At 43.5% G+C, this 27,824-nt stretch overlaps 1 protein-coding gene across 2 annotated transcripts in view; it reads left to right on the plus strand.

Moving 5' to 3' along the window:
- The window catches only part of PREP (prolyl endopeptidase), a 105,204-nt gene that overhangs the window by 27,496 nt on the left and 49,884 nt on the right, over positions 1-27,824 (plus strand). For both annotated transcript variants that reach the window (XM_060190699.1, XM_060190700.1), the window contains 3 exons: positions 536-657; positions 9,832-9,937; positions 24,918-25,109. In XM_060190699.1, the coding sequence (XP_060046682.1) occupies positions 536-657; positions 9,832-9,937; positions 24,918-25,109 (420 nt within the window). The remainder of the gene's footprint in view (positions 1-535; positions 658-9,831; positions 9,938-24,917; positions 25,110-27,824) is intronic.

Genomic DNA, 27,824 nt, shown 5'->3' on the forward strand with positions numbered 1-27,824 from the left:
TTACACACACACACACACACACACACACACACACACACACACACACACACACACACACACTGCATAACTGCCCAAGAATGATAGTGCTGGACCCTGCGACTTGCTTTTCTCTAAAGGCTTTCTCTACACTACGTTTGGTTTTGTAAGAACCCACAACAACAACAACAAAAACTTGCAAGTAGTTGCCTGGGTCCATCCCTGTCTTCAGTGTGTATCCATATCCATCCACACTGATCGCGCCTTACTTTTCGGTTTCTCTCACGGGAGATCTGGATCTGGTTGTTACATGGGCAGTGTCCATATTTGGCTAGTGTTATAGCTGAGCGTTTCCCTTAGGGGGGACAGCAGCATCAATGATATTGTCACTTTAATGCCAATTTTCCCTCTACGTTGTTGTTACACAGGAGACTAAATTTCTATATTAGACATGTTTCCTACAATCGAATCCTCTTCAGTGTTTCTAACATCGTACAGTGTGGTAGATTTTATTAAAACTGGCGACTGTACTTCAGTTACGCATTTTCACTCCTTCCAGGTACAGAGACATCCACTAATCTCCACCAAAAACTCTGCTACCACGTCCTGGGGACAGAGCAGTCAGAAGATATCTTGTGTGCTGAGTTTCCTGATGAGCCTAAATGGATGGGCGGAGCTGAGGTGAGATGCTGCTGTCTCCTTTACCACAGAGACCGCCTCATGTCCCAGACTGTGCGTATAAATACTCTCATCACGTGGCGGCCTTTATGGAGGGCGGAAGTACTTTGAGTACTTCTGTGGTAAAATCATTGATATCCATATTGATCTTTTAATAATAGAAGTGGTAAGTCTTTATTATTATTTTTTTTGAGGTGCCAGGGACTATCTTCAGAGTCTTATGCCTGTGTGAGAGTGCTAGCTGCTAAGTCATCCTTCCCTCTCTTCCACCCTCCCTTTCTCCCTCCCTTTTTTCCTCTTTCTTCTTTTCTTTCTTTTTCTTTTTTTTTAACTGAAAGGAGAAGACAGATGCCTTGGCACCATTCCACCATTGATGGAGCTACCCCAGTGCCGTGCGTGATGCTAAGACTCAAACCCAGAACTTTACACGTGGTATAATCACTCTGCCAGGTGAAATTATGTAATTTTCTTTTCTATTTTACTCATAAGAGAAAAAAAACAGAGGATCACTCTGTGTGATACCAGGGCTTGAACTCAAGACCTCATGCCTGCCAGTCCAGGGCTCTTGCCCCTGTGAACTTCTGGGCCTCATGAACTCCTTCATACTAAAAGCATTGTCCATGTATAGCAAAAATATAGAAGCATCTAAAGGAAAACATGAACTTTTGAATTTTGAAACTTGGGATCCGACTCAAAACAGATCACCCTTCAGAAGATTTCCCTTCCACCTGCAAGTGAGAACATGGGGAATATGTTTGTATTTCCCTTTTTTATACAACTGTGCACAGTAGATGTCTTCTTTGATTTTTTTTTTATTTTGACAAAACTTTTAAAATTATATTTTCTTTATTGTTGAGTAGAGACAAAGAGAAATTGAGAGGAGGAAGTAGAGAGGTGGGGGATACCTGCAGTCCTGCTTCACCATTTGTGAAGCTTTTCCCCTGTAGGTGGGGAATAGGGTTTGAACCTGGGTCCTTGCGCACTATACTGTGAGCACTTAGCCAGGTGCGCCACCACCTGGACCCTGGAGAGTAGATTTCCGTGATGTAGTCTGGACAAACAAAACAGATAATGGACAATTTGGAATAATTCCGTGCCAGCATGCATGTAGCAAGTACATCTTACAGAGAACCTAGTCTATCTTGCAAAGAACCGGATTTACAAGAAAGTGTATTTATTTATTTTTCTAAATATTTATTCCCTTTTGTTGCCCTTTTTTATTGTAGTTATTATTGTTGTTGTGATTGATGTCATTGTTGGGTAGGACAGAGAGAAATGGAGAAAGGAGGGGATGACAGAGGGGGGAGAGAAAGACAGACACCTGCAGACCTGCTTCACCACCTGTGAAGAGACCCCCCTGTAGGTGGGGGCTGGGGCCTTCAGCCGGGATCCTTATGCCCGTCCTCAAGTTTCGCTCCATGTGCACTTAACCCACTGCCTGACTCCCCAAGAAGGTGTATTTGTAAAGGTTCCTTTCTTGTAAAAAATACATCCTTTGGGGCCAGGTGGTGGCACACCTGGTTGAGCACACGTATTACAGTGCACAAGGACCCCGTTCGAGCCTCCGGTCCCCACCTGCAAGGGGAAAGCTTCATGAGTGCTGAAGCAGGGCTGCAGGTGTCTCTCTTTCTCTCTCCCTCTCTATCATCCTCTTCCCTCTTGATTTCTGGCTGTCTCTATCCAATAAATAAAGATAATAAAAAAAATTTTTTTAAAGAAAGTTCTTTAAAAAATTTTTTTTTTAAATCTTTCAGACACTCAATGAACTAAAAAGAAATTAGTGAATTATCTCCACTGGAATTGTTATTAGCCTGTCAATGACTTTAAAACATCCCGTAGATTTTTCTTTAAAAAAAAAAAAGCTACTTAGGGGCTGGGGTCTTGATAAGGAGAAGTTAAAATATGTTTTATTTCTTCTGAAATCTTATTAAATTAATAAGACATACTCTTGCAGAAAAAATATTTTGCTTCGGTGCTAATTAATTACCTTAGTCTAACAGACCTGTCTTAATCAAAGTAAGTAAACTTACTTGGTTGTGGGAACTTAAATATTGAGAATAAATGCCAGGATATGAATACAGTAGCATACTGATCTAAAGGAAACTAAGTTTAACGGGGCTGGGCGGTGGTGCACTCAGATAAGCGCATATATCACTACGTGTAAGGATCTGGGTTCGAGCACCAGCTCCCCTCCTGTAGGGAGGACATTTCAGGAGCTCGGTTCACTTCTCACCCAGGTCCTGTTCCACCATCGTGTTCCAGGACCTGAATCCCCCCTCTCACCCCAGAGTCCTTTACTTTGGTGCAGTACACCGACTCCAGTCCATGTTCTGCTTTGTATTTTCCCTTCTGAAGAGAAGGAACCTCATTTATAAAGTTATTTTAACCTGTGCCTTGGTGGGTTCCTGGAGTGACCCTAGTCTTGCCTTGTTGCGTTCCTAGGCGATCTCTTTGCCATTCCTAGTTGAGCCAGGAAAGCATAACGCAGCTGCTGCTACTCCTTACGTCTCTTCAAATCGAGCATATTTTAAAACACAGAGCTTGAAATGTTTTCTGTTCTATTAACTGTGTGCTCCTTTCCCTTGCTTAACCTCCACTTTCCATCCATTTCATTGTTTTTTTAGTTCCTCTATTGACTGCTTTTGTGTGTTTGTGTGTGTGAGTGTATGTATTTGATGTAACACCCACACTTCTATATAATTGTCTCAAATATAAATTCTCTCGTCCTGCACGGTGGTAGAAAATGACCCACGGGCGCAAAGCACAAGGACCGGCCTAAGCATCCCGGTTCGAGCCCCCGGCTCCCCACCTGCAGGGGAGTCGCTTCACAAGCGGTGAAGCAGGTCTGCTGGTGTCTGTCTTTCTCTCCCCCTCTCTGTCTTCCCCCTCCTCTCTCTGTTTCTCTCTGTCCTATCCAACAACGACAACAAGAATAACTACAACAATAAAGCAACAAGGACAACAAAAGGGAATCAATAAATAAATATTAAAAAGAAAATGACCCACGTTGGGGGCAAGAATGTTTTGCAGACATTTGAGAAATTGTACCCATGTATCAACAACTGTATTATAAACCATGAACCCGCAGTCAAGTGAAGGGGAAAAAAAATAAAAGATTAGGAAGAGCCAATCAGGTCTAGAGGATATGCTATCTACCTTGACTATGTGGAGGTTGTTGCTAGAGGGACAGGGAGCACAGTGCTTGAGTTTCTGCTGTGCTCTGCTTGTCCAGAAGAAACCCAAAGCATAGATATCAGCAAGCATTTTAAGGCCCTGTTCCCAGCAGAGGGTGCTCTAGAGTGAGCATACTGAACATAGGCCAAGTCCCTTTAGAAAAGGTTAAAGATACCCGGCTGCTTTATGATCTAGCTGAACCCTACAGTTATAGCTGATCCTTAAAAAACGAGTGTGTTTCAAGCTTAGGGGATCTTAATTTTTAATACACATACATATACATATACACACACATACACACAGAGACACATATATAGCACATGTCTTCATAAGTTTTTGCTTTGTGTTCACTTGTGGTTCATTAGCAATATTCTAGCTATCTACCTATCTGTCTACCTATCTATCATACATTCTCATTGTAAAATGAGAGGTCTCGAAACTTTACATCAGGCTCAACCTGATGCTGTTGACTGGCTATGGAAGAAGGGCAAACGCTAGAAGAAGAATTGTAAAATTGCTACTAATGTTTGACTCATCGTAAGCTCTGTGAATATTAATTGTTTTACGTTCCCTTCCCCTGCTGAGGTTCCCACGTGTGAGGACACCCAGGTTCACCTTTCAGAATGAAGTTGGTCAGCAGAACTTCTTCCCAACCAGCGTCGTTCCTCATTCAGTCTCCCCAATACTCGGGACCAGGCTGGTGTTGACTCAGAGGGCGATTGCATGCCTGGCCTGGGAGAGGTCCTGAGTTTCCTCCCTGCTGCCACTGGAGAGCAGTAAAGTCACAGAACATCATAAAGGACAAAGCAGTGCTCTGGCTGTTTAGTAACACACACACACACACACACACACGCGGGAGAGGGGGTGCAGATATTTACTTAGTAAGCCTTTATTTTGGATCTACTATGCTAGGGGTCAGCAGTAAAGAGACTGGCTCTGACTCATCACAGTAATTTATAAGATACAAAGAGAGGGAAGCCAGCTATGGCACTCTGAGGAGACCACATATCTTACAAGGACCTGGGCTCAAGTCCACAGTCCTCACCCACAAGGTGGGAAGCTTCACTGCCTCCCCCACCTTTCTCAGTGTCTCTTTGTGTCCATCCAAATGTAAATAGAGTAAAATACAAAGAGGATCAGGGCTCATGACAGGAAATTCCAGCTCGTCACATCTTTGTCCACTGAAGACTCTCTTCTTACTTTTACCTGCAGTAATGGCACCTGAGGCTGCCAGTTCGTGTTCTTGTAGGTGAGCCTCTACTTCTGCTATCTCAGGGAGTCATGTACTCTCTACTCGTCCCCAGATTCCTTCCATTCCTCGCAGGAGAGGCAACGTGGTTGTCTTTGTCTCACTCCAAGGGTGGGTTCCTAACTGTATGCTTCCCTTCTGTTTCCTCTGAACCTGAGAAGCATGAAGAAAATTGAGCTTAGGTCATTTGGAAAACCCAGGTGTTCTTATGTAGGCTCGAGACCGAAAGTAATCAAGGCCGTTAACTTTAATGCAGTATTTCTTAGCAAAGAATATATCTTCTTTAATGAAAGCGTAAAGCCTGATACCTCCATGCTTTTTGATCAATTAGTATGGCGCAGCTGGGGAAATACTCAGCTGTTCAAACATCAGAAGCTCACACCTGAGGCTCACGGTTTGCCCACTGGCACCTCCTGTACTGGGGTGATACTCTGGCCAGTAAATCCTTTTTGGAAAAATGAGTATGACACCTGCCACTGGCACTTCTGCAGAAATAAAAACAAATACACATTTTCTCCTGTGCACTTACAACTATGTCAAAAATGAGAAACTTCAAAGCTTTCAGGAAACATTTCTTTCACTTCTCCTCTGACCTCCCTGCAGAGACATCACCCTGCATTAGTGGCTCCCGGAGACTAAACAGTGATGTTTAGAATGGACGGTCTTGCTGATTCAATAGCCCTAAACCAAATTCTTTTTTTTTATTATTATCTTTATTTGTTTATTTATCGATTGAATAGAGACAGTCAGAAATTGAGAGGGAAGGGAAGGATATAGAGGGTGAGAGACAGACACCTGCAGCACTGCTTCACCACTTGTGAAGCTTTCCCCCTGCAGGTGGGGACTGGGAGCTTGAACCCAGGTAACATGTGCGCTCAACCAGGTGTGCCACCACCCAGCCCCTAAACCAAATTCTTAAGTACTCACCTTATTTGCAGAAAATCTAGTTCTCAGTCAGACAACTCTTGTTTCATTTCTACTGGATGCCAGTGTATGACTAGGGAGAAGGTCCACTAATGACAGAGCCAAACAGTAGCTATGGATAGCGCTAGTACGCACACAACGTGTTTAAAAGGTCTTTTGGGGGGGCAGGTGGTAGCATACGTGTGAAGCGCAGGGACGGGCGTAAGGATCTCCTCCTCCTCTCCATTTCTCTCTGTCCTATCCAACAACAATAAAGGCAACAAAAATGGGGAAAAGGACCTCCAGGAGCAGTGGACTCACGGTGCAGGCACCTAGCCCCAGCAATAACCCTAGAGGCATAAAAAAAAATGCTTTTGATGTTTTGCACAAAGTCACAGGTCACCTGTCCTGTGCAGGCTCCAGAACTGCTTTAGAACGTCCACCTGCTCTGAAGCGTGGAGGCAGCAGCGGGGAAAGATGAAGTCTGATGTAGTCTTACAGAGCTCACACAGTTCACGTGGAGAGCTCCAGAAGATGTTAGGCCTTCAGCATGTCCTAGCTGAGGGGTGGAGTTGATGAGGTTTCTGGGTATTGCTGACCCTGCGTTGAAGTCACTGCTTGTGGGTTGAACCCTAAAGAAAGTATGATCTTCTTTTAAAAAAAAAAAGAAAAGAAAAGAAGGGAGTCGGGCGGTGGCGCAGTGGGTTAAGCGCAGGTGGCGCAAAGCGCAGGGACCGGCGTAAGGATCCGGGTTCCAGCCCCCGGCTCCCCACCTGCCGGGGAGTCGCTTCACAGGCGGTGAAGCAGGTCTGCAGGTGTCTGTCTTTCTCTCCCCCCTCTGTCTTCCCCTCCTCTCTCCATTTCTCTCTGTCCTATCCAATAACAACCACATCAATAACAACAACAATAATAACTACAACAACAATAAAAAAGACAACAAGGGCAACAAAAGGGAAAATAAATAAATAAAAATTTTTTTTAATCTTAAAAAACAAAAAGTATGATCTTGGGAGTTGGGCGGTAGCGCAGCGGGTTAAGTGCAGGTGGCACAAAGTGCAAGGACCCACATAAGGATCCCGGTTTAAGCCTCTGGCTCCCCACCTGCAGGGGAGTCGCTTCACAAGCGGTGAAGCAGGTCTGCAGGTGTGTGTCTTTCTCTCCCCCTGTCTTCCCCTCCTCCCTCCATTTCTCTCTGTCCTATCCAACAACATCAATAACAACAACAACATCAATAACAACGACAACAACTAAAAACGGGCAGTAAAAGGGAAAATAAGTAAATAAATAGAAAGTATGATCTTGAGGGTGGGTAGCACAGAGGAGGTACTGTTTGCCATAGAGCTCTGCGGCTTAACGGCTGTTTGCTCTTTGCGTCATCAGCTGGGAAGCTGAGTATTTTCAGCAGGTGGCAGCATCCTCTGCACACTGGTGCCTATCAGTAAGATGTGTGCTTGAGACGGGCATACGCACAGCTTATCTCTGTGTGAACATTGCTCTGTAAACAGACGCCTAGACGAGCATGTCAGTAAGAGTGGAACAATCCAAGCAACCGCCTACTTCTGAATCAGTTAGGGCCATGCCTTCCTCCAAGCTCCCTGAGCTCTGTCCCTGCTCACTGTCCTTCTGCGCTCCCACCTTAATTTGTACATCTTCCCCTCAGTACCCTACACTATTGTTTTGTTTCCTGTGTGAATCTGTTTATCTTTTCTCCCTCAGCACAAACTCTTGAAGGCCCAGTCCTGTGGATTTTTATATCCTTGAGTCCAGTTTGGTAGCAAACAGATGCTCAATATTGTAATTTGAAGATTGTGTTTATTTAAAGGAAAAGAGAGCAAAGGCATGAAGCATTATTAATGAGGTTGCTTTCCTTTGCACCTAGCAAAGTACAAGTGTGAGGTTGCGTCTGATATTCTTAGTAGAGTAAGGGGTAAAAGACAAGTGGAATTGTGAGTCCACTCGTTGGTTTATTAGGCTATATGTAAAAAGCTTAGTAAACGTGTATAAAAGATTAGAAACAGGTTGCAAAGAAAGAAAGAAAAGAAAGAGAAAAAAAAAAGAAAAAAAAAGACAACAAAACAGTATGGAGGTGGATCTACCATGGGATTCTACTGTTTCTCTTCTAGGTATCTGCCTAAAGGGTATAAAAGTGACCTGCCAATGCCCACGTCCTGTGGAAAAGCAATTGCAGAAGCCAGACCTCCCGCCTTCTGCAACCCATAATGATCTGAGGTCCATGCTCCCAGAGGGAGGCCTCTAATGGAGGGGATGGAATATGGAATTCTAGTAATGGGAATAGAATGGAATTGTACCCTCTTCTCCCACAGTCTTGTCAGTTATTATTAAATCAGTAATAATAAGATAAATTTAAAAAGCAGTATGAAAGCACCAATTCTAGAAGATAATGCTCACTGCTAAATTTAGTACCAAAGTATTTACCAATACAGGGGAACCACCTGGGTTTGTTAGTTTTTGTTTATTGCCTCCAGGGTTAAATGGAAGTAATCTAAGTGTTTATTTTTATTTTTTAATTATTTTTAAGATAAATTTATTTCTTTCAAAGGGGAAGTAATCTAAATGTTTATTAATAGGAAAATGGATCAGTTAATTGTGGCATGATTATGACAAAAGGAGTGTATACAAACACAGGTCTTCTGTTTCCTTTTTTTTGGGGGGGTTATTTTCTTTATTTCCTTTTGTTGCCCTTGTTTTATTGTTGTAATTATTATTGATGTTGTTGTTGGTGGTGGATAGGACAGAGAGAAATGGAGAGAAGGGGAAGACAGAGAGGGAGAGAGAAAGACAGACACCTGCAGACCTGCTTCACCGCCTGTGAAGCGACTCCCCTGCAGATGGTGAGCCGGGGGCTTGAACTGGGATCCTTACGCCAGTCCTTGCGCTTAGCGCCACCTGCGCTTAACCCGCTGCGCTACCGCCAGACTCCCACAAACACAGGTCTTTATCCTGTACATCTTAAACTTCTTTGCTTCCATGCTCATCTACTAACTCTTAAAGATATGGAACCCATAAAGAAAATTTAAAGTTAGTAATACTAATATTCATAAGGACAGACTGTGTTTACACGTACAAAAAGAAACTGGGGAATGATATGCATGTACAAACCATTGTACTTACTGTTAAATGTAAAACATTAATTCCCCAATAAAAAAAATAGAAAAAAAAAAGACTTTAAACAAAATAACATCAAGTCATAGTGACTTTACATGAGATGCCACACAATTTTTTTTCTGTTTAAATACTGTACTATGTTTTGTTAAAAGTAAACCAGGAAGAGGGTAATATTTAATACTGATATTCCCTTTTTTTTTTTTGACAACTTTCTTGTTCAGTCATAGCCTGGTGTATGTCATTACACTTGAGGTTAATGTTTATTACTTTTTTTCATTTATTTATTTTCAAATATTTATTTTTTCCCTTTTGTTGCCCTTGTTGTTTTATTATTGTAGTTATTATTGTGTTGTTGTTGGAGAGGACAGAGAAATGGAGAGAGGAGGGGAAGACAGAGAGGAGAGAGAAAGACAGACACCTGCAGACCTGCTTCACCACCTGTGAAGCGACTCCCCTGCAGGTGGGGAGCCGGGGGGCTCGAACCAGGATTCTTATGCCGGTCCTTGTGCTTTGCGCCCCCTGCATTAAACACGCTTCACTACCGCCCTACTCCCCATTTTTTACTTACTTTTACCGTTAACACTGTTCGCTTTGTTGATGGCTATGGTGTACAACTATACATTGTAATCTTACAATCCTGTAACAAGCTTAATAACAAGTAAAGGAATTTAAAAAGAAAAATCCATAGTCTGATCAGTCCCTGTGCTGTTTTGTTTCCTGGACAGTTATCTGATGATGGTCGCTATGTCTTGCTATCTATAAGGGAGGGATGTGATCCAGTAAACCGTCTCTGGTACTGTGACCTACAACAGGAATCCAATGGCATCACTGGTAAGCTATCTTTCAAACACAGATAATTATTCCAGGAAACTGTTTAAAAAGCAATTATTGCAATCTCCCAATTGATTTCCCAAGAAACCTCCTTCCACTTAACCACATTATCTCAGTTCATTCTTTTTTTTCTAGTATGACTCCAGAATGAAGAAAAGTATTTCCATGACGAAGAAACAAAATTAATGAAGCTATTTTTTGACCTTAGAATTTTCTCATAAATTGAGATTCGCTGTAGTTTTTGTGTATGGATGTGAGTGAGAACATTGTGTGAGCGTTACAGATCATGTGTGAAGGGGAGCCCGCAGCTTCTTTGGTCTGAAAAGCCTCAGTTTAGATGTCATGGTGGAAACAGGAAGAAGCAGCAGCTGTCACGCCAGTGAAAAAGTAGGCCAGTGCCTCACTAATGAGGAGTCGTGAGCAATCAAGCACATGCATAGAAAAGGGTTGGTGCAGTCCTTGGCATATAGAGGCTTCCTAAGTACGCCTTTGGTGAAGTTGAGATTAAAGTTAAAATGACTTGAAAGTCTTCAGGTAACTGTCCCAACGCTTCCAACAGCAACTAGTAGGAATTATTTAAACATTCTAACTTTGACCACCTGGGTTTGTGTGTCTCTCCTGCTATAGAGGAAATATGTTCGCTTCTCATCTTTACCAGTTCACATTCACATATGGTCCTCCCTTCACGTATTTAAAAAGCAGTTAAAAGATGGGCATCCCTCAAGTTTTCTTTTTTTTTTTTTCTTTTCATTGTCATCTTTACTTCTTCTATATAATACTCTTTATAATACTCTCATTTTTAGTTCATTTAGGAGTTTATGTGATTTTCTTTGACTAAATTTTATGATACAAAATTATATATATACCGTCAACCCATAACTATGATTATTGGGAGAACTATAGTGGTTTAGGAGTATGGATCGACCTGTCAATGACCATATTTAGCGGGGAAGCAATTACAGAAGCCAGACCTTCCACCTTCTGCACCCCATGGTGACCCTGGGTCCATACTCCCACGGGGTTAAAGAATAGGAAAGCTATCGGGGAGGGGATGGAATATGGAGTTCTGGTGGTGGAATTGTACCCCTTTTATCCTATGGTCTTATCAGTGTTTCCTTTTTATAAATAAATAAATTTTTTTAAAAAAATTAAAAAAAGAAAATAATCTTGTGTGTAATGGGATTTATGTTTTGTAACATTCTAAGAATTTTTCTCTATACACAGAGTCCTGGAAATGACTGGAGATAATGATTTTATTAGTGATTTGATAGCAGTTTACAAGATCCTAAGATAATAGAATGTAATACCATACCACTCCCACCACCAAGTTCTGCGCCCCTGCTCCAGTGGGAACCACTAGAGTTCTCCCAAGGTCATTGTTATGGGTTGATGATCTATATCATTTTGTATCACGGTTTCTTTCTGTGCCCTATGACTTTAGAGTGCACAGGCAGAAACTAAGCTGGTCCATCGCCGCAGCTGTTAGCTTGTCATTCAGAAGAATAACCACTCGGCATTTATGTTAGCCACAGAAGCTAGTAAAGCATTATTATATATATTTTTCATTGTTGTTGTAGTTATTGTTGTTGTTATTGATGTTGTCGTTGTTGGATAGGACAGAGAGAAATGGAGGGAGGAGGGGAAGACAGAGGGGGGGAGAGAAAGATAGACACCTGCAGACCTGCTTCACCACTTGTGAAGCGACTCCCCTGCAGGTGGGGAGCCGGGGGCTCAAACTGGGATCCTTTCTCCAGTCCTTGCGCTTTGCGCCACGTGCACTTAACCCGCTGTGCTACCACCCGACTCCGGAGCAATATATTTTTTTAATGACAAGTAGGTCACTATAGCAAGAATTTAGTAGCTATAATTGGAGTACAGTCGTATGCAATGTGGTAGCTTCCAACCTTCACTACTGTTGGCCAGGCCCTCCTCACAGGGAATGCAGTGGAGGGCAGATAGCTGTCTCTTTCCTCACTTTTCCAAGAAGCTAGTTCCCCTGACTTACTTCATTCACCTCAGTACAGAAATGCAACCTGCCTTCACCAAGAATCCTACTAGCTCTGTTTAGCCCAAATCATCTACCCTCTAAGCAATTTTCTTTTTTGATCTTTTTTTTTTTTTAATTCTATTTTTTATTACCACCAGGGTTGTCATTGGAGCTCGGTGCCAGCACTACAAATCCACCGCTCCTGGCGGCCGCTTCTTCCTCCTCTTTTGTTGTTGTTGTTGTTGCTTTTTTCCCCTTGATCTTTTTATTAGGACAGAAAGAAATTGAGAGTGGAGGGAGCAGTCGAGAGGAAGAGAAAGAAAGACACTGTTTCACTTGCAAAGTGTCTGCCGCCCCCCCTCCCACACACACAGGTGGGGAGCGGGGCCTTGAACCTGGGTCCTTGTGTTTGGTAATACATGCTTGGCCCCTCTCAAGCAATTTTCTATCCACTACAAATGTAAACACATACACCTCTGCATTTAGAGTTTCATTCCATTTCACTCCCTTATTGCGATGGCCTGGACATTTACTGCAGGAGTCCTGAATAAAATCTGCTCCCTTGTTTACAGAATCTTCAGAGGGAATTTTCTCTTTAACACAGGACAGGTCGACACCAGGTTATCGCGAATGATGATGTCGCTCACCCTGTTCAAGATGCTTGTGCTCAGCTGACTGCTTGACCAGTCGTCTCCCCTCTGTAGCTGAAAACTTCCTGGGGAGCATTTTGACCCTTTACTCCTCTGACCTCAGAACTTTTTTTTTCAATGAGATGTTTGCCTTCATTGAGCCCCGAGAATGATGACTAGGTACCTCAGCTTTTTGCTTCTTTTTTTTTTTCCTGTTGATTAGCTTTGAAAGCAAAGAAGCATCGAGGTGTCAATAAAGACGCCAGGCTAACATGATGGTTTTACTAGTTCTACAGTGGCAAACACAAAGGAGTCTCGACTCCTGTGGTCTTAGCATGAGTCCTAGCTACAGATCGTGATGCTGGTCACCTTGAAGCTGACAAACTGATTTGCACCTGGATTTTCTTTGTTGCATTTTCTGTACATTTCTTAATCAGGGCTACATCTTTTAGATCTTTCTCATTGTATGAGGAGACTTTGTTTCCTAAGCTACTTTAAGTTGTTGTTTTTTTTCTTCATTTTTTTTTTATCTTTATTTATTTATTGGGTGGAGATAGCCAGAAATTGAGAGGAGAGGGTTAGACAGAGAGGAAGGGGGACAGCAAGATACCTGCAGCACTGTTTCACCACCACTTGTGAAGCTCTCCCTCTACAGGCGGGGACCAGGGGCTCAAACCTGGGTCCTTGTGCATTGTAACATGTGCGCTCAACCAGGTGCGCCACCACCTGGCCCCCCTAAGCTACTTTAAAAGCATCGTGTTCTGTAAATCTATAGAGGTACCATGCAGAGACTAACCTGAGACTAAATCTTCACTTTTTTTAAAGTAAATTTTCACTTTTTTTTTTTTTTAAAGACTTTATTTATTTATGAGAAAGACAGGAGGAGAAAGAAAGAACCAGACATCACTCTGGCATATGTGCTGCTGGGGATGGAACTCGGGACCTCATGTTTGAGAGTCCAGTGCTTTATCCACTGCTCCACCTCCCAGACGACTTCACATTTTCTGCATTACAGTCAAGTATCAGCTCTCAGATGTACCTTTTGTTTCAGTGATGTGGACTTTTTGGGGATTTCATGAAAACTCAATTTACACTGTGAAAAATAGAAGATTCAGTTTTCAGGATACAGCTAGCATTTTTAACCTAGTGTATGGTCTATTTCCAAATATTTTTATTGAAAAACGGGAAGAGACAGTTGCGCAATGTTTTTATTATTTCTGTTGACTTTATGTTATCAGCAAATACCTCAGGTCTCTGAGACGCAGGCTCCAGTAAGTATTCTATTCGGCTGTGAAGCACATAGCATTGGTGCGCTGCTCTGTGCCGGGCGCTGCTAGGTGGTAGATATGAATGCAGTAGGCTGTCTCTGCCCTTAGCCAACTATCGGACAGTAGCTGTGAGGTTACCAGTCACCTTCCAAGTTGTACTAGAGAAGCTCTGACTTCACATACATGCATTGGAAACTGCAGACATGCTCTCTGTGTGCTTTCCTTGCCCCCCGCCCCTTTCCTTCCATTATTTCATTTTCAAATACTTCATTAATTATTTTATAGGTTAATAAACAGCAATAACAATGACAGCAACAAAAATGCAGTCCCTTTGACCTGTTTGGAATAAATTAAACTAACTGGAGATTTTTAAAGAGAATCTTTATTAATCCATTTTTAAGTTTAAAAAAATAAGACTAAATCCTTAGTTGGTGCCCTTCTGTCTCATGGTAGCCAGCCTTAAAATGAGTTGGGATGGGATTGACTCATGGCATAGCAGATGTGAGAGGGGCAGGAAATAGAGCACTTCACACATTGATTTTTAGAAGGACAATCAGCTTACCCTGTATTTTGCACTTTGATTCACCTGCCTTTCTGCTGCTTTCTTATTGCTAAAAAATCCATTCACTTTAGATCAATGAAAGTTTCAGTGCTCACTGTCTTTTTTTTTTTTTTTTTTTTACTTTAATGTTAGTAGAGAAAATTGGCTTCCTCCTGCATAAGAAATGAATTGACACTAAATGCTAACATGGATAGATAAAAGGAAGCTGGATATCTGTCAGATAGTAACCTGCTCATTTAACCATCTTTGCCTAATGCAAGGCAGGTAGCCTCTAGTTTCTCAGTTACTGGTACATAACACTGACTCCATGAGGCTCATGCCTAGGAAGGCCAAGAAGTACCTTTTGGAATGGAGTGAAGTAAATGAGAGAGAGGAAGTGGCATTTGGGGGAGCTGTAGATAAATGAGGTGTCCAATGTTTAATAAAAAAAAAATCATCTAGTATTAAGAGCCAGACCAACAAAGCTGAGGACATCTGGGAGAGGCGGACAGTTATTAGACAGCAGTATGTGTTTCCAACGAGGTATAGGGGAACAGTGCAGTATAAAAATTAAACAGTAAGGTCAAGGAGGTGGTTCTCAGGTGTAGCTTCTATCTCCAGCTTTAAGTTTACCAGAGTGGGGGACGGGCGGTAGCGCAGCAGTGTTAAGCGTACATGGCGCAAAGCGCAAGGACAGGAGCAAGGATCCCAGTGTGAGCCCCCTGACTCTCCATCTGCAGGGGGGTCGCTTCACAAGCGGTGAAGCAGGTCTGCAGGTGTCTATCTTTCTCTACCCCTCTCTTCTTCTTCTAGCGTTTGCCCTTCTTCTGTAGCCAGTCAACAGCGTCAGGTTGAGCCTGATGTCAAGTTTTGAGACCTCCTTTGAATCTGGAGAGGTGGCAGTCGTTGACTATGTGGGTCATAGTCTGTCTGGAGCCGCAGGGGCAGTTCGGGTCATCTCTGGCTCCCCAGCGATGGAACATAGCGGCGCACCGGCCTTGGCCTGTTCGATAGCGATGGAGGAGGGCCCAATCATAACGTGCTAGGTCAAAGCCGGGTTGACACTTGCAGGGGTCTGTGATGAGGTGTTTGTTCTTTACCTCAGCTGACTGCGAGCTCTGTTTCCAAGAGTCTGGAACAGAGAAGTTCAGTGTAGGCGTAGGGGACCAGATTGGGTGACGAGACGTCAAGCGTTGGACAGGGTGGGCGAAGATCTCCGCGTATATTGGCAGGTCCGGTCGAGCGTAGACGCGGGAAATGAACTTAGATGATGCCGCATCCCGACGAATATCTGGCGGGGCGATGTTGCTAAGAACTGGCAGCCATGGAACCGGGGTGGAACGGATGGTTCCAGAAATGATCCTCATGGAGGAATATAATTTGGAATTGACCAAGTGGACATGGGGGCTACGGAACCATCCTGGGGCACAGTATTCTGCAGTGGAATAGCATAATGCCAGAGAGGATGATCGCAGTGTGGAAGCGCTCGCGCCCCATGAGGAGCTGGCCAGTCTTGCAATGATGTGATTCCTCGCGCCCACCTTTGCTGCAGTTTTTATGAGATGTTCGTGAAATGACAGGGTGCGATCGAGAGTAACGCCAAGATAGACTGGCTGGGCTTCATGCCGGATTCTCGTATCGCCAAGCTGCACAATAAGCTCACGCGAGGCCGAGGCATGGTGTAGATGGAAAACAGATGATACCGTTTTTGCAGTGCTAGGGATTAGTCGCCATTTTTTACAGTAATCAGATATCAGAGACATGTCTTTCGTGAGTGTTTCCTCGAGGATGTCGAACTTGGATGCCTGAGTTGCACAGCAGATGTCATCGGCGTAGATGAACTTCCTTGAAGAAGTTTCTGGGAGGTCATTGATGTAAATATTAAATAGCGTAGGAGCCAGAACAGAGCCCTGGGGAGGCCACTTGAGACAAGTCTCCATCTGCTAGACTTGTCACCCAGATGCACTCGGAATCTTCTGTTTTGGAGAAGAAACGATATAGTGTTGGCCACCCATGGAGGCAGGCATCTTGAGATCTTGACTAGGAGACCACGGTGCCAGACCATGTCATAGGCTGCTGTGAGATCAACAAAGACAGCATCCGTCTTTAAATTCTTCTGGAATCCATTTTCAATGTAAGTTGAGAGGGCCAGGGCTTGTTCGCAGGTAGATCTTCCTGGGCGGAAACCAGCTTGGGCGGGTGATAGGAATTTCTCTGTAAGAGGAGAAATACGTGACAGAAGCAGCCTCTCAAGGAGTTTGTAACACACGGAGAGGAGAGAAATTGGTCTATAGCTGGTGGCCAGTTTTGGGTCTTTCTTTGGTTTCAAAACCGCTATAATCTTCGCACGACGCCAGACTTTGGGCATAGACTCAGATTCCAAGATGTGGGACAGGAATGAAGCGAGCCACTTCTTTGCCGCGGGACCCAGGTTAAGAATGAGTTCTGGGGTGATGTTATCATAGCCAGCAGCTGTTCCCGGTTTAACCCTCTTCAAAGCGTCTTCCAGTTCAGACAGTGTAAAGGGAGAGAGTTTTGGAGATGGACAAGATAACCGGAAGTGGGATGACCACTCATGGGAAATTTCTCTTTTCCAGACTGGGTCGATCTTAGCACGTCCAACTTGAGTTAGGTGACTGGCCACTGAGTTTGGAGAGATAGGAGGATGGGAGACGGGAGGGGGTTGTCTACCGGCACCCAGTCTGTGAAGAAGCTTCCAGGCCTTCCTACTTGAGTGGGTGAAGTTCAGACTTTCCGTGAGTTGTTGCCAGCGGGCTTGGCGTGCTGCATCCAGGGAGGCAATGAGATGGCCAGCCACATCTGGGTCGCCCGACTCATCATACTGCTTTAGTAGTTGCTCGCATTCAGCATCAAGACAAGGCGTATAGTTAGCACGTCTCCCACGAGGAATGGCTTGGGAAGCTGCTTTGAAGATGGCTTGACGGAAGCGCCTATAGGAATCTTCAGAGGGGATAGAGTTAATTGGAATTGCAGGAATAGATTTGTTGGTAAGATCACTGAACAGACGCCAGTTTGCTTTCCGAAAGTTCCATCTTAGTTTCTCCGAGCACAGAGTCAGTGGGAGCTGGAGACCAATGTGGATGATAGCTGGGCGGTGATGACTGTGCAGGAAGATCTTGAGAACTTGTCTCGTAGCGGGAAAGGCTTGGCCGTTGACTGTGCTAATCCAGCACAGGTCAGGTGACGAGTCTTTATTCCATCTAGCACTGTGAAAAGAGCCTGGCTGTTTGGGATCGTATCATAGGGAGAGGTCATTCGCTGAAGCCCAGTCGGCTAAGATAGAGCCGTCAGCACGAGTGGAGGAATATCCCCAGTCTTGGTGATGACTATTAAAGTCTCCAACGTAAAGGGCTGGGTGATTCGGGCTAGGCAGGACCTCATTACCCCATGAGGCACTGGGAGGCTTATATACGTTGACGAGCTGAATAGTTCCAATAGTAATGGAGTTGTAGAAGGTCGAAGAGGCCGTATGGTAAACGTCCGCAAGACACGATTTGGCGTAGATGGCTCGGCCGTGTTTAGGATGGAGATTATAGCATATTAAATCGAATCCACTGATGGTGAATCGAGCAGCTTCATCGACTGCTATATGTGTTTCTTGTAGGCAGATAACATCTGCCTGATGCTGTATTGCCAGTTGACCAATAAGAACGCGTTTGGCAAAGGACAGCCCTTCAACATTAAGTTGGAGGACTCGAAGAGCAGGACCAACAGCTTGAAAGCTGTCAGGAGCTGCTTGTTGCTGGCTTTGAAAGTGACTGGGATCCATGTGGATTCAGTCGGCTAGGGAGGATCGTCATTTTCCCCAATGAATGGGGACTCACGAGATGCACCACGGGAAGGTCGATCCAATGCATCCCGAGATGAACTTATCGAGATATGACTCTTTTATAAGTCAAGGGTAGCTCACTGAGATTAATTAGCTTGCTTAAAGCTAAAGATTTAGACGTTTATCAGTCAGCTACCAAACCCACATTCCAACCATCACTGGTTCCTTAGGCAGAAGGAAAGCATCAGTCCAGAGAGAATAGCTGCCTTTTTGCCTCCCCCTACCTTGGAGAATACATATGCTTCCTCTGTACCATAGGTAATGCCAGACCCTCGGTGCTTTGTAGAATATAAAAGCACTGTTTAGCACCTCTTGCTAGAGAGCTTCAAAAACCCCTCTATGAAATATAGTTAATAGTTTTTCAAAGAAAGCAATAGAAATTGGTGTATTTACTCCAGGAAAAGCATATGGGGTGACTGACTTTTAAGCTGAGTTTCACTCAGATCATTCCCCAGCGGAGAAGTGGGTTGATAGAAAGCAGTTTTTAACCTTACCGTGGAGAGATCTTGGAATTGAATTCTGTTGATTTCAGAGTGAGTAATGTCACTTACAAACAAAAGAGCTTCAAAGAAAGGTGGGCTAAAAGAGGTAGATAGGGGGCTTAGCTAGGTCTGATTTTTAGAAGTAATTTTTATATTTGTCACTAAATCAATAGTGATCTACCTTGGGAATAGCGAAAACTGAATGAGTGTCATTGTTCAACTGAAATACCACTCTTTTCTTGAATTATTTCATGAGCAAACACAGAAACAAGGCCTTCAGAAGAACATAAGGATTCTGTTAGTACCTGCTTAAAAATACTGCCCCATGAGGGCCTGTACTTCTAGCTGTCTTTTCAAATTTTACGCTTGAATTTGTGGAACTCCAGCTATATTCCTAAATGAGAACAAACTTGTGACTTGCATTTATTTCTGACTAAGGTTAATGCTTCAGAATTTGGTAGCAGATAATGACCACAAACTGAGTTTGTGTCCTGGTATATAAGGGAACTTGATTATTTAAATAAGCCAGCCACATCTTCAATCTCAGCTAATGCTGCACATATGCGGGAGACGTGTTCATATGCGGGAAATGTGTTCTGGCTTTTATTTTTGTTTGCTTGTTTTGCATTTGGTAGGTGACCTTGTGACTTTTTTGGTGTGGAATGGATGGTACTAACAACTGCTCGGCAGTGGCTGCAAAACCTAAGGCAGAAATCATACAGTGATTTCTTTCAGGAAATGCTTTACCCTCAAGGGGAACATTTGAGGAATCTGACATTTTGCTGAACCAAAATTCTGTCTAGAAATGTCAAAATACAGATGACTCTTTCTCATCCTCACTATAAGCAAGTGTGCCTTTGGATTAGTGCAGACTTGTCATTACAGCTGATTTTTTTCACTTATATTGTTGTTCTTTTAGGAATTACTTTTTTTTTCTGTTCAAAGTACTGTTTTATGTAGACCGAGGTCCAGTTACATTTGAGTTGACTGAATCACCTGCTTTTCTGATTAGAATCTTCTCACTGAAAAACAAATAATAAAAACTTAGACACAGAGTTTAGCCTCTCAGAAAAAGTAATTGTAGAAGCTTTCTGTTTGTAGGAGTCTATAACAAATTCTTTGAATAACCTAACCATTGAAACTACTATAAGCTGTGTACAGAGTGTTGGGGCCTGGCAGTGGCCCAGTCAGTAGGTCACACCCCACTCAGAATGTGAGTCCAAGTCTGCAAGAGGGGAAGCTCTGTGAGTGGTGAAGCAGTGCTGCAGGCCCCCCTCCCTTCCTGTGACTTTGTCTCTTGCCAGGCTAGCCTGAGGGTGTTTCTTCCCGGGCACATCCTCTCTGGGTTGGAGAGAACTCGATTGGAGCCAGCCTAGGCTGCTGCTTACTCAGAGACGCAGGAGAGTGCAATGCTTTTATTGATCAGAGAAAAAAAGCCTTTATATCTTCTGAAGCGGAAGTGGCAGGTCGGAAAAGGAAATGGGTAGGATAGGGAGTGGAGAGAAGAAAAGAGCGGGAAAGTAGCAAGCTTCCATCTAACCAGTGGGGATTAAACCAATGCCCTGTCACACTTGTCTTATTCTGTAAGGTAAAAGAAGACCACTCTCACCCAGGCCTCCAAGAATTCCCACAGAGAATGTTTCAAGGGAAATCAGTCGCTCACATGGAAAAACCATAGATCTGATGGTGACATTCACCAGCATGAGAAAATCAGCAGAAATACTAGATTCCTAATATAAAATATCAGGTATCTTAGATATACTTTAGCATTATCGTTGTTATAGTTATTGTTATTATTGTTATTATTATTACTGTTATTTTGACAGAGAGTAAAAGAGACCACAGCAGCGGAGGCTCCTTCAGTGCAGTGAGGGTCAAGCTTGGCCTTGGACTACACACATGGCCAAACCACACACTATCCAAGTGAGCTAGATGTTGGCTTCTGTTAGATACGGTTTTCTTGTTTTATTATTTAATAATGATCAACAAGACTTAGGATAAGAGGGGTACAATTCCACACAATTCCCATCACCAGAGGTCCAAGATAACTCTTTAAAAAAAATGTATTTGGTCCGAGCCCCCGGCTCCCCACCTGCAGGGGAGTCGCTTCACAGGCGGTGAAGCAGGTCTGCAAGTGTCTGTCTTTCTCTCCCCCTCTCTGTCTTCCCTTCCTCTCTCCATTTCTCTCTGTCCTGTCCAACAACAATGACATCAATAACAACAACAACGATAACAAGGGCAACAAAAGGGGAAATAAATAAATAAATTTTTTAAAAAAGGAGAAATTCTTATTTAAAAATGTATTTAATATTGGATAGAGACAGAAATTGAGAGAGGAGGGGGAGATAGAGGAAAGAAACAGTGAGACACCTGCAGCCCTGCTTCACCACTTGGGAAAGCTTTCCCCCCTGCAGGTGGGGACCGGGGGCTTGAACCTGGGTCCTTACACACTGTAGTATGTGCGCTTAACCACGTGTACCACTGCCTGCCCCCATTAGATTAAATAAGTAAATATTTGGAAGCATAAGCAAGAAGCAAAATTTTGTAAAAAAAAAAAAATAATAATAATAATAATAATTAAATAACTAAACTGCAAGGCAGAAGGCAGATGAGTGGAGCACTGGGTTTGTGTGCGTGAAGTCAGGAGTTGGAGCCTCCAAACCCAACTAGGGAAAGATAGAAACAGGGTGTGCCAGGGTGATGCTGGACTGTTCTGACCTGCTCTCCCAAAATATGTAAATTGTTTTTAAAAATGACAAGATTTGAAGTAGAAGTTGTAGAAATCATTTTAAATGTTCATTAGCTTTAAAATATGTATCAGGTTAGACAAGATATTAAATGTAGATTTAAAATAAAAAAGAATTAATGCAGTTTGAGAAGTAGCCAGCACGTGAGAATAGTCCGGAGAGACTGAGCTGAGGAACAGCTGGCTGAACGCACACGTTACCGGGTTCAAACCCCTGCTCCTCGCCTGCAGGGGGATGCTTCAGGAGCAATGAAGCAGGTCTGCTTCTCTATCTCTCCTTCCTCCTTCTCTATCTACTCCCTCTCTGTTTCTCTCCTATTCAAACATCAATAAATAGCCTGTGGGAATGGTGGACTCTTCATGCAGGCACTGAACCCCAGCACTAACCCTGGTGGTGGTGGTGGTGGTGGTGGTGGTGGTGGTAAGGGAGAATACTCAGAGAGACATGCCCCAGAACTTAACACATTGGCAGAACTCCAGACTTGCAAGCTTGTGGTCCCAATTTTTATATCTAGCACCACAAATGCCAGAGTACTGCCCTGGTCCCTCTACTCCCAGCCTCCAAGGGGGCTTGGCAAAGCTTTGGTGCTGTGGTATCTTTCCCTCTCCCCTCTCTCCCTCCGTATCTGTCTCTTTCTGAAAAAAAAAAAAAAAAATGTCAGCTCGGAAGTTGTGGTCTATATACACAATGGAATACTACTCAGCTATTAAAAATGGTGACTTCACTGTTTTCAGCCGATCTTGGATGGACCTTGTAAAATTCATGTGAAGTGAACTAAGTCAGAAACAGAAGGATGAATATGGGATGATCTCACTCTCAGGCAGAAGTTGAAACACAAGATCAGAAGAGAAAACACAAGTAGAACCTGAACTGGAATTGGTGTATCGCACCCAAGCAAAAGACTCGGGGGGGGGGGGGGGGATACAGGTTCGAAAAGGATGGCAGAGGACCTAGTGGGGGTCGTATTGTTATATGGAAAACTGGGAAGTGTTATGCCTGTACAGACTACTGTATTTACTATCGAATGTAAAACATTACTTCCCAATAAAGAGATTTTTAAAATGTCAGCTCAGAGTGATAAAGCCTCGGCAACAACAGAAATGTAGAGAAGGGACACGTGACACCCTCTGCAAGTACTTACTCTCCCAGATGCATGTTAGGGTGCACTGCTGCCTCATTTCCCTGGATAGCTCATTCGTGTTTTTATTGGGACTGTGATAGACTTTCAGATATCTTCTGAAATCATTTGCCTCTTGTCAGTGGTCTCTCCAGGGTGGTTTCTGTCTCTGGTTATACAAGTGTTTGTGATGGTGGTTTTCGATTCCTTAGAAAAAAAATTTTTGAGGTTTTAAATTTTGATTCCATACTTCCTATGTATTTTATTGTACATTTTGCTTCTAGTTTAAATAGGGTCTCCTATGTTTTATTTTATTATTATTTTTTTTTTATCTTTATTTATTGGGTAGAGACAGCCAGCAATTGAAAGGGAAGGGGGCGATAGGGAAAGAGACAGCGACACCTGCAGCCCTGCTTCACCACTTGCAAAGCTTTCCCCCTGCAGGTGGGGAGTGGGGACTCAAACCCAGGGCCATGCGCCTTGTAACATGTGCGCTCAACCAGGTGCACCCCCAATGGCCTCTCTGCCTTATTTTCTAACTGGCCACCACTAGACATGTAGAAAAGCTACAGATTGTAACTGCTTATTTTATTAGTTTTACTTCTAAACGTTCTGTTTTAAAACAATACTTAGAGAGTTGTTGCCGTCCGTGCACTGGTCACTTGAAGACAATTTTTGCATTTGTTTATTCCTGCCTCACTATCGAGAAAATGAGATTTGCAAATGGTCCAGGTCACAGGAATCAAGTGATGGGGTTGGGCTTGGAGTCCACTCACATTGGGTGGAAAACTCCCCTGGTACCGTGGGTCTGTATTTTCCCTGACAAATTCAGTTCAACAGCAAGATATGTCATCGCTCAGTAACAAATTCTGTATGCTACGGAGATGAATGAGATAATGAATGTAAGGTCGCCTCAAAAGGTTGAAGGACTGTAGATGAACTGTGCGAATTAAGGTATCAATTTCACTGTGAGATTGAATGTAGGGTATCATTAGAGAGAAACTAGCCTTGCCATTGCTTCCTAGTGGTTTAGAAGTCTATAATTGACATGCTTCCAGAGGGATAAAGACAAGGGAAGCTTTCAAGGGAGGCGATGGGGAGAGGAACTCTGGCAGTGGGAATTGTGAGGAATTGCGCCCCTCTTATCCTATGGTCTTGTTGTTATTTTTTATTTTGTGAATAATTTTTTAAAATCTAGAATTTTTTATACTGTTTGGAGATTTCCTCTGATATTTTGTGAAGCATACATTTCCCTGGTGGTTTTTTTCCTTAGAAGTTACATTTAAGGGGCCAGGCGGTGGTGCACATGGTTAAGCGCACACTACGGTGCATAAGGACCCAGGTTCAAGCCCCCCGGTCCCCACCTGCAAGAGGAAAGCTTCACAAGTGGTGAAGCAGGGCTGCAGGTGTCTCTCTGTCTCTTCCCCTCTCTATTCCTCCCTCCCTTCTTAATTTCTCTTTGCCTCGGTCCAGTAATAAAATTAATAAAAATGTTTTTTAACAAGACATTTAGAAAAAAACTGTTACATTTAGTGAGCCATGTATATGGTGCTGATAGTGAATGCCTTAGAAGAATTCTGAGTGGATGGTGGTCATGTCAGGTCAGTTCATAGAATTAAAAGACTAGGAAATGTACCTCCTTTAAAATATTCTCTTGAAGGGAGAGAGGGGAGTTGGGAGTGGGCGTGAAATTATTCTCTGTTGATGGGGTATTGTAGGCATTCTCATTTTCATAACCCTGCGAGAACTGAGGAAGAGTTGGCGCAGCATAATGGCAGTGGAGATAAAGTGCTGAGATTTGAGGCGTGCTTAGTAGGGAAGGCCTTACTAGATAGTAAGGGGTAGGAGACTAAGGAGAAAGATGCCTCACTTTTTTTTTTTTTAAAGATTTATTTTTAATGAAAGAGGCTTGCACAGAGAGAGGGCTGGAGGGAGACAGAGAGGAAGAGTACAAAGGAGCACGAGTGAAGGCGGAGTGAGACCAACCGGAGTCCCGCTCCACTTTGGCTTACTGTGGTGCTGGGGACTGAACCTGTTGGAACCCTGGAGTCCTCAGACATACTAACACTGTCCTCAAACAAACGGAGCTACTGCTCACCCCCTTTTTATTGCCAGAGTTGGGGGGAGGGGTTCCTTTGCTTTAAAATGGTGGTAATAATAATAACAACCTGAAAATTCATTTGCACTTATGGTTGACCTTTTCTGTGTGTGTGTGTGTGTGTGTGTGTGTGCACGCGTGTGTGTGTGTGTGTGTGCGCGCGCACGCTAAGGCAGAAGTGGCAGGCTCCCACGCCCACACACAGGGACCACACCATTGTAAATAGTGCAGATGTGACAGGCGTACTGGGTCTCTTTCCAGGAATACTGAAGTGGGTGAAGCTGATTGACAACTTTGAAGGCGAGTACGACTATGTGACCAATGAGGGGACAGTGTTCACATTCAAGACCAACCGCCATTCCCCCAACTACCGCCTGATCAACATTGACTTCACAGACCCTGATGAGGCCAGGTGGAAAGTGCTTGTTCCAGAGCATGAGAAAGATGTCTTAGGTAAGATTACACACTGCCAGAAACATTTGTTTTCCTTTGGTGAGAAAGCCAACAAGATGTTGGAACATCTCTTACTTTTTGGTGAAAGTTCACCACCTCTAATCAATGGGAAAGAGGTGACCAAGGCAGTTAAGCATTTGCCGTGTGATTTTGGTCATTGTGGTTTTGCATGCCGTCAGAATCCGTGTAAAACTTATAGGGGTATGAATCCAGGCTTTCAAAAGTACTGCTTTTTTTTTTTTTAAATCACCTGCCTTTGTCTAGTAACAAGTATTAGCATTTAGTGTCTTAAACCATTTAGATGTAGAATCCCTAGCTTTTTACTTTTTGAATGACCTTTGGTTGTTTGTATTATAGCAATAATGATCTTAGAGTGGGGTTTTACAGCCCTTATTAGAACAGACTGTCGTCAGATGTAATTGGAATCCATTGTAATTGCCTCTGTGTGCGTGGAACTACATTAACCGCTTGAAAACCTCTCTCCCCTCCCTCTCAGTTACACTTCAGAGGGCTGTGTTGTTCCCTCTTATCCATTGTACCTGTGATTTTCCAAAAGTGACATTCTGCTTTATGAATTACTTATTGCCTGATAGCTGGATTTAATTAGAAAGAGTCACTAATATTAATAATTTTTATAGGAAAAGACATTTCACTATCAGGCTGGCAAATGGTGGGCTTGCTTTGCCACGCACTTGACCCGGGTTCAAGTGCGGCCTTGCACTGGAGGAGGCTTGGGTGCTGTGCTATCTTTTCTTCTCTCCCTCTCTCTGTCTCTCTCTACATCTAGAAAAGTCAGCCCAGAGCAGTGAAACCCCAGTGACACCCGTTCCCTCCACAAATAAAGACTTCACTGCGGCTGGGTGGGTTGATTGGGGGTGGAAGCTCTGACCGTCCCCAGACGTGAAGGTGGAGACTATATAATCAGCAAAATAATCCTTTGGAGAGCTGAGAAGTAGCTCTGACTCAGACACAGCAGGCCTTACTTTTTTTTTTTTTTTTAATTAATGATTTTAATAGTGATCAACAGCACCAAAGTTCGGTAGACACCTTTTCTCTCTTAACCTCTAAGAGAAAATCTGATCTTATCTTTTTTTTTTTTTTTTTTTGCAAGCTCCTGGTCTTTTATCTAACACATATGAGCAAGACCATAGTCGTCATTTTCACCTCTGATTTCACTGCAGTCACTTGCTTCACACGTAATCACTTCCAGTTCCCATCTGTTCTGTCCTAAAGGATATAATACCATCCTTATTTATTTACTTTTATGCTTTATTAGTGATTTAATAGTGATTCACAAGATTGTAAGATCTCGGGGATACAATTCCACACAGTTCCCACCACCAGAGTTCCGTGTCTCATCCCCTCCATTGGAAACTTCCCTATTGTTGGTCTGCTTCTAAATTCTGCTTCTAAGACCTTCTGTTTGGATCATCACGTTAGGTTCGCTTGTATTGCTTAACGCTGTGGTCTGTTTACATAATCACTGTTTTCCTCCCATTGGTTTAATCCCCACTAGTTCACACGCTTTTTCCTTCTCCCCATCCTCTATCCTACCTACTTCCTCTTCCTGACACTTCCGCCTCAGGAGATATTAAAGACAGTATTTTCTAATGAATAGAAATTAGATTGTTGGGAGTCGGGCTGTAGCGCAGCGGGTTAAGCGCAGGTGGCGCAAAGCACAAGGACCGGCATAAGGATCCCGGTTCGAACCCGGCTCCCCACCTGCAGAGGAGTCGCTTCACAGGCGGTGAAGCAGGTCTGCAGGTGTCTGTCTTTCTCTCCCCCTCTCTGTCTTCCCCTCCCTCTCTCCATTTCTCTCTGTCCTATCCAACAACGACAACAACAATAATAACTACAACAATAAAACAACAAGGGCAACAAAAGGGAATAAATAAATAAAATAAATATTTGAAAAAAATTAAAAAAAAAAAAAAAAGAAATTAGATTGTTGAACTGCATCCCCACTCGTCAATAAAAACTGAACTGCATTCGCAGCTCAGCCATGAGTCCCTGGTCGTCTCTCTCCCCGCCACGAAGCCAGCCCGGCAACTGGTGCTCGAACAAGGACCGGCGCCCTATTCTTTAATCCCTCTGGGAGTCTGGTCCAAGATTCTTTGGGAGTTCTGACTACTGTAACTGCTTCTCATGTTTAATCTAATCCTGTTAAAGAGAATGAGGGTGAGATGACTCTGCTGCTTCTTACTGGTCCTTGTTTCCGTAGGTCCTTGGTCCTGAAGAAAGTGCTGTTCTGGGGATTTGCTTGAGATTCTCTTCAGCCCCTACACTTCTGTACTCTGAGGTCTCCACATCCATTCAATCTTTTGAATAGAACCGAAGAAAAGTGTAGACTTGATTTTTTTTTTCCCCTGTAAAATCCACATCTGTAACCCCAAGACAGACCCTTCCAAACCACCCCCCCCCCCCAGGCTCTTCCAAGTACTCAGTCTTTCTCCTGCCTTGTAAATATTCTTGTCTATTCAGCTTTGGGGCTTGGACTAGACAGCATTAATGTGCTCGTGTGCTCTCTCTCTCTCTCCCCCTCCCTCTCTTCTACTGGGGTTTCGGGTGAGGTTTTCGGGTGTCATGTAGTATGACAAAGGCTATTTGCAAGGCTGTGTCTTCACTGGCTTCCTCAAAATCTTCCATCTACTCTTGGATCCTTGTTTACATTAGGATATGTATTCACGTGCCATGGGGCAGGGTTTTGGTCCATTT

This window comes from Erinaceus europaeus, chromosome 4, assembly GCF_950295315.1.
Source record: "Erinaceus europaeus chromosome 4, mEriEur2.1, whole genome shotgun sequence".
Classification (NCBI taxonomy): domain Eukaryota; kingdom Metazoa; phylum Chordata; class Mammalia; order Eulipotyphla; family Erinaceidae; genus Erinaceus; species Erinaceus europaeus.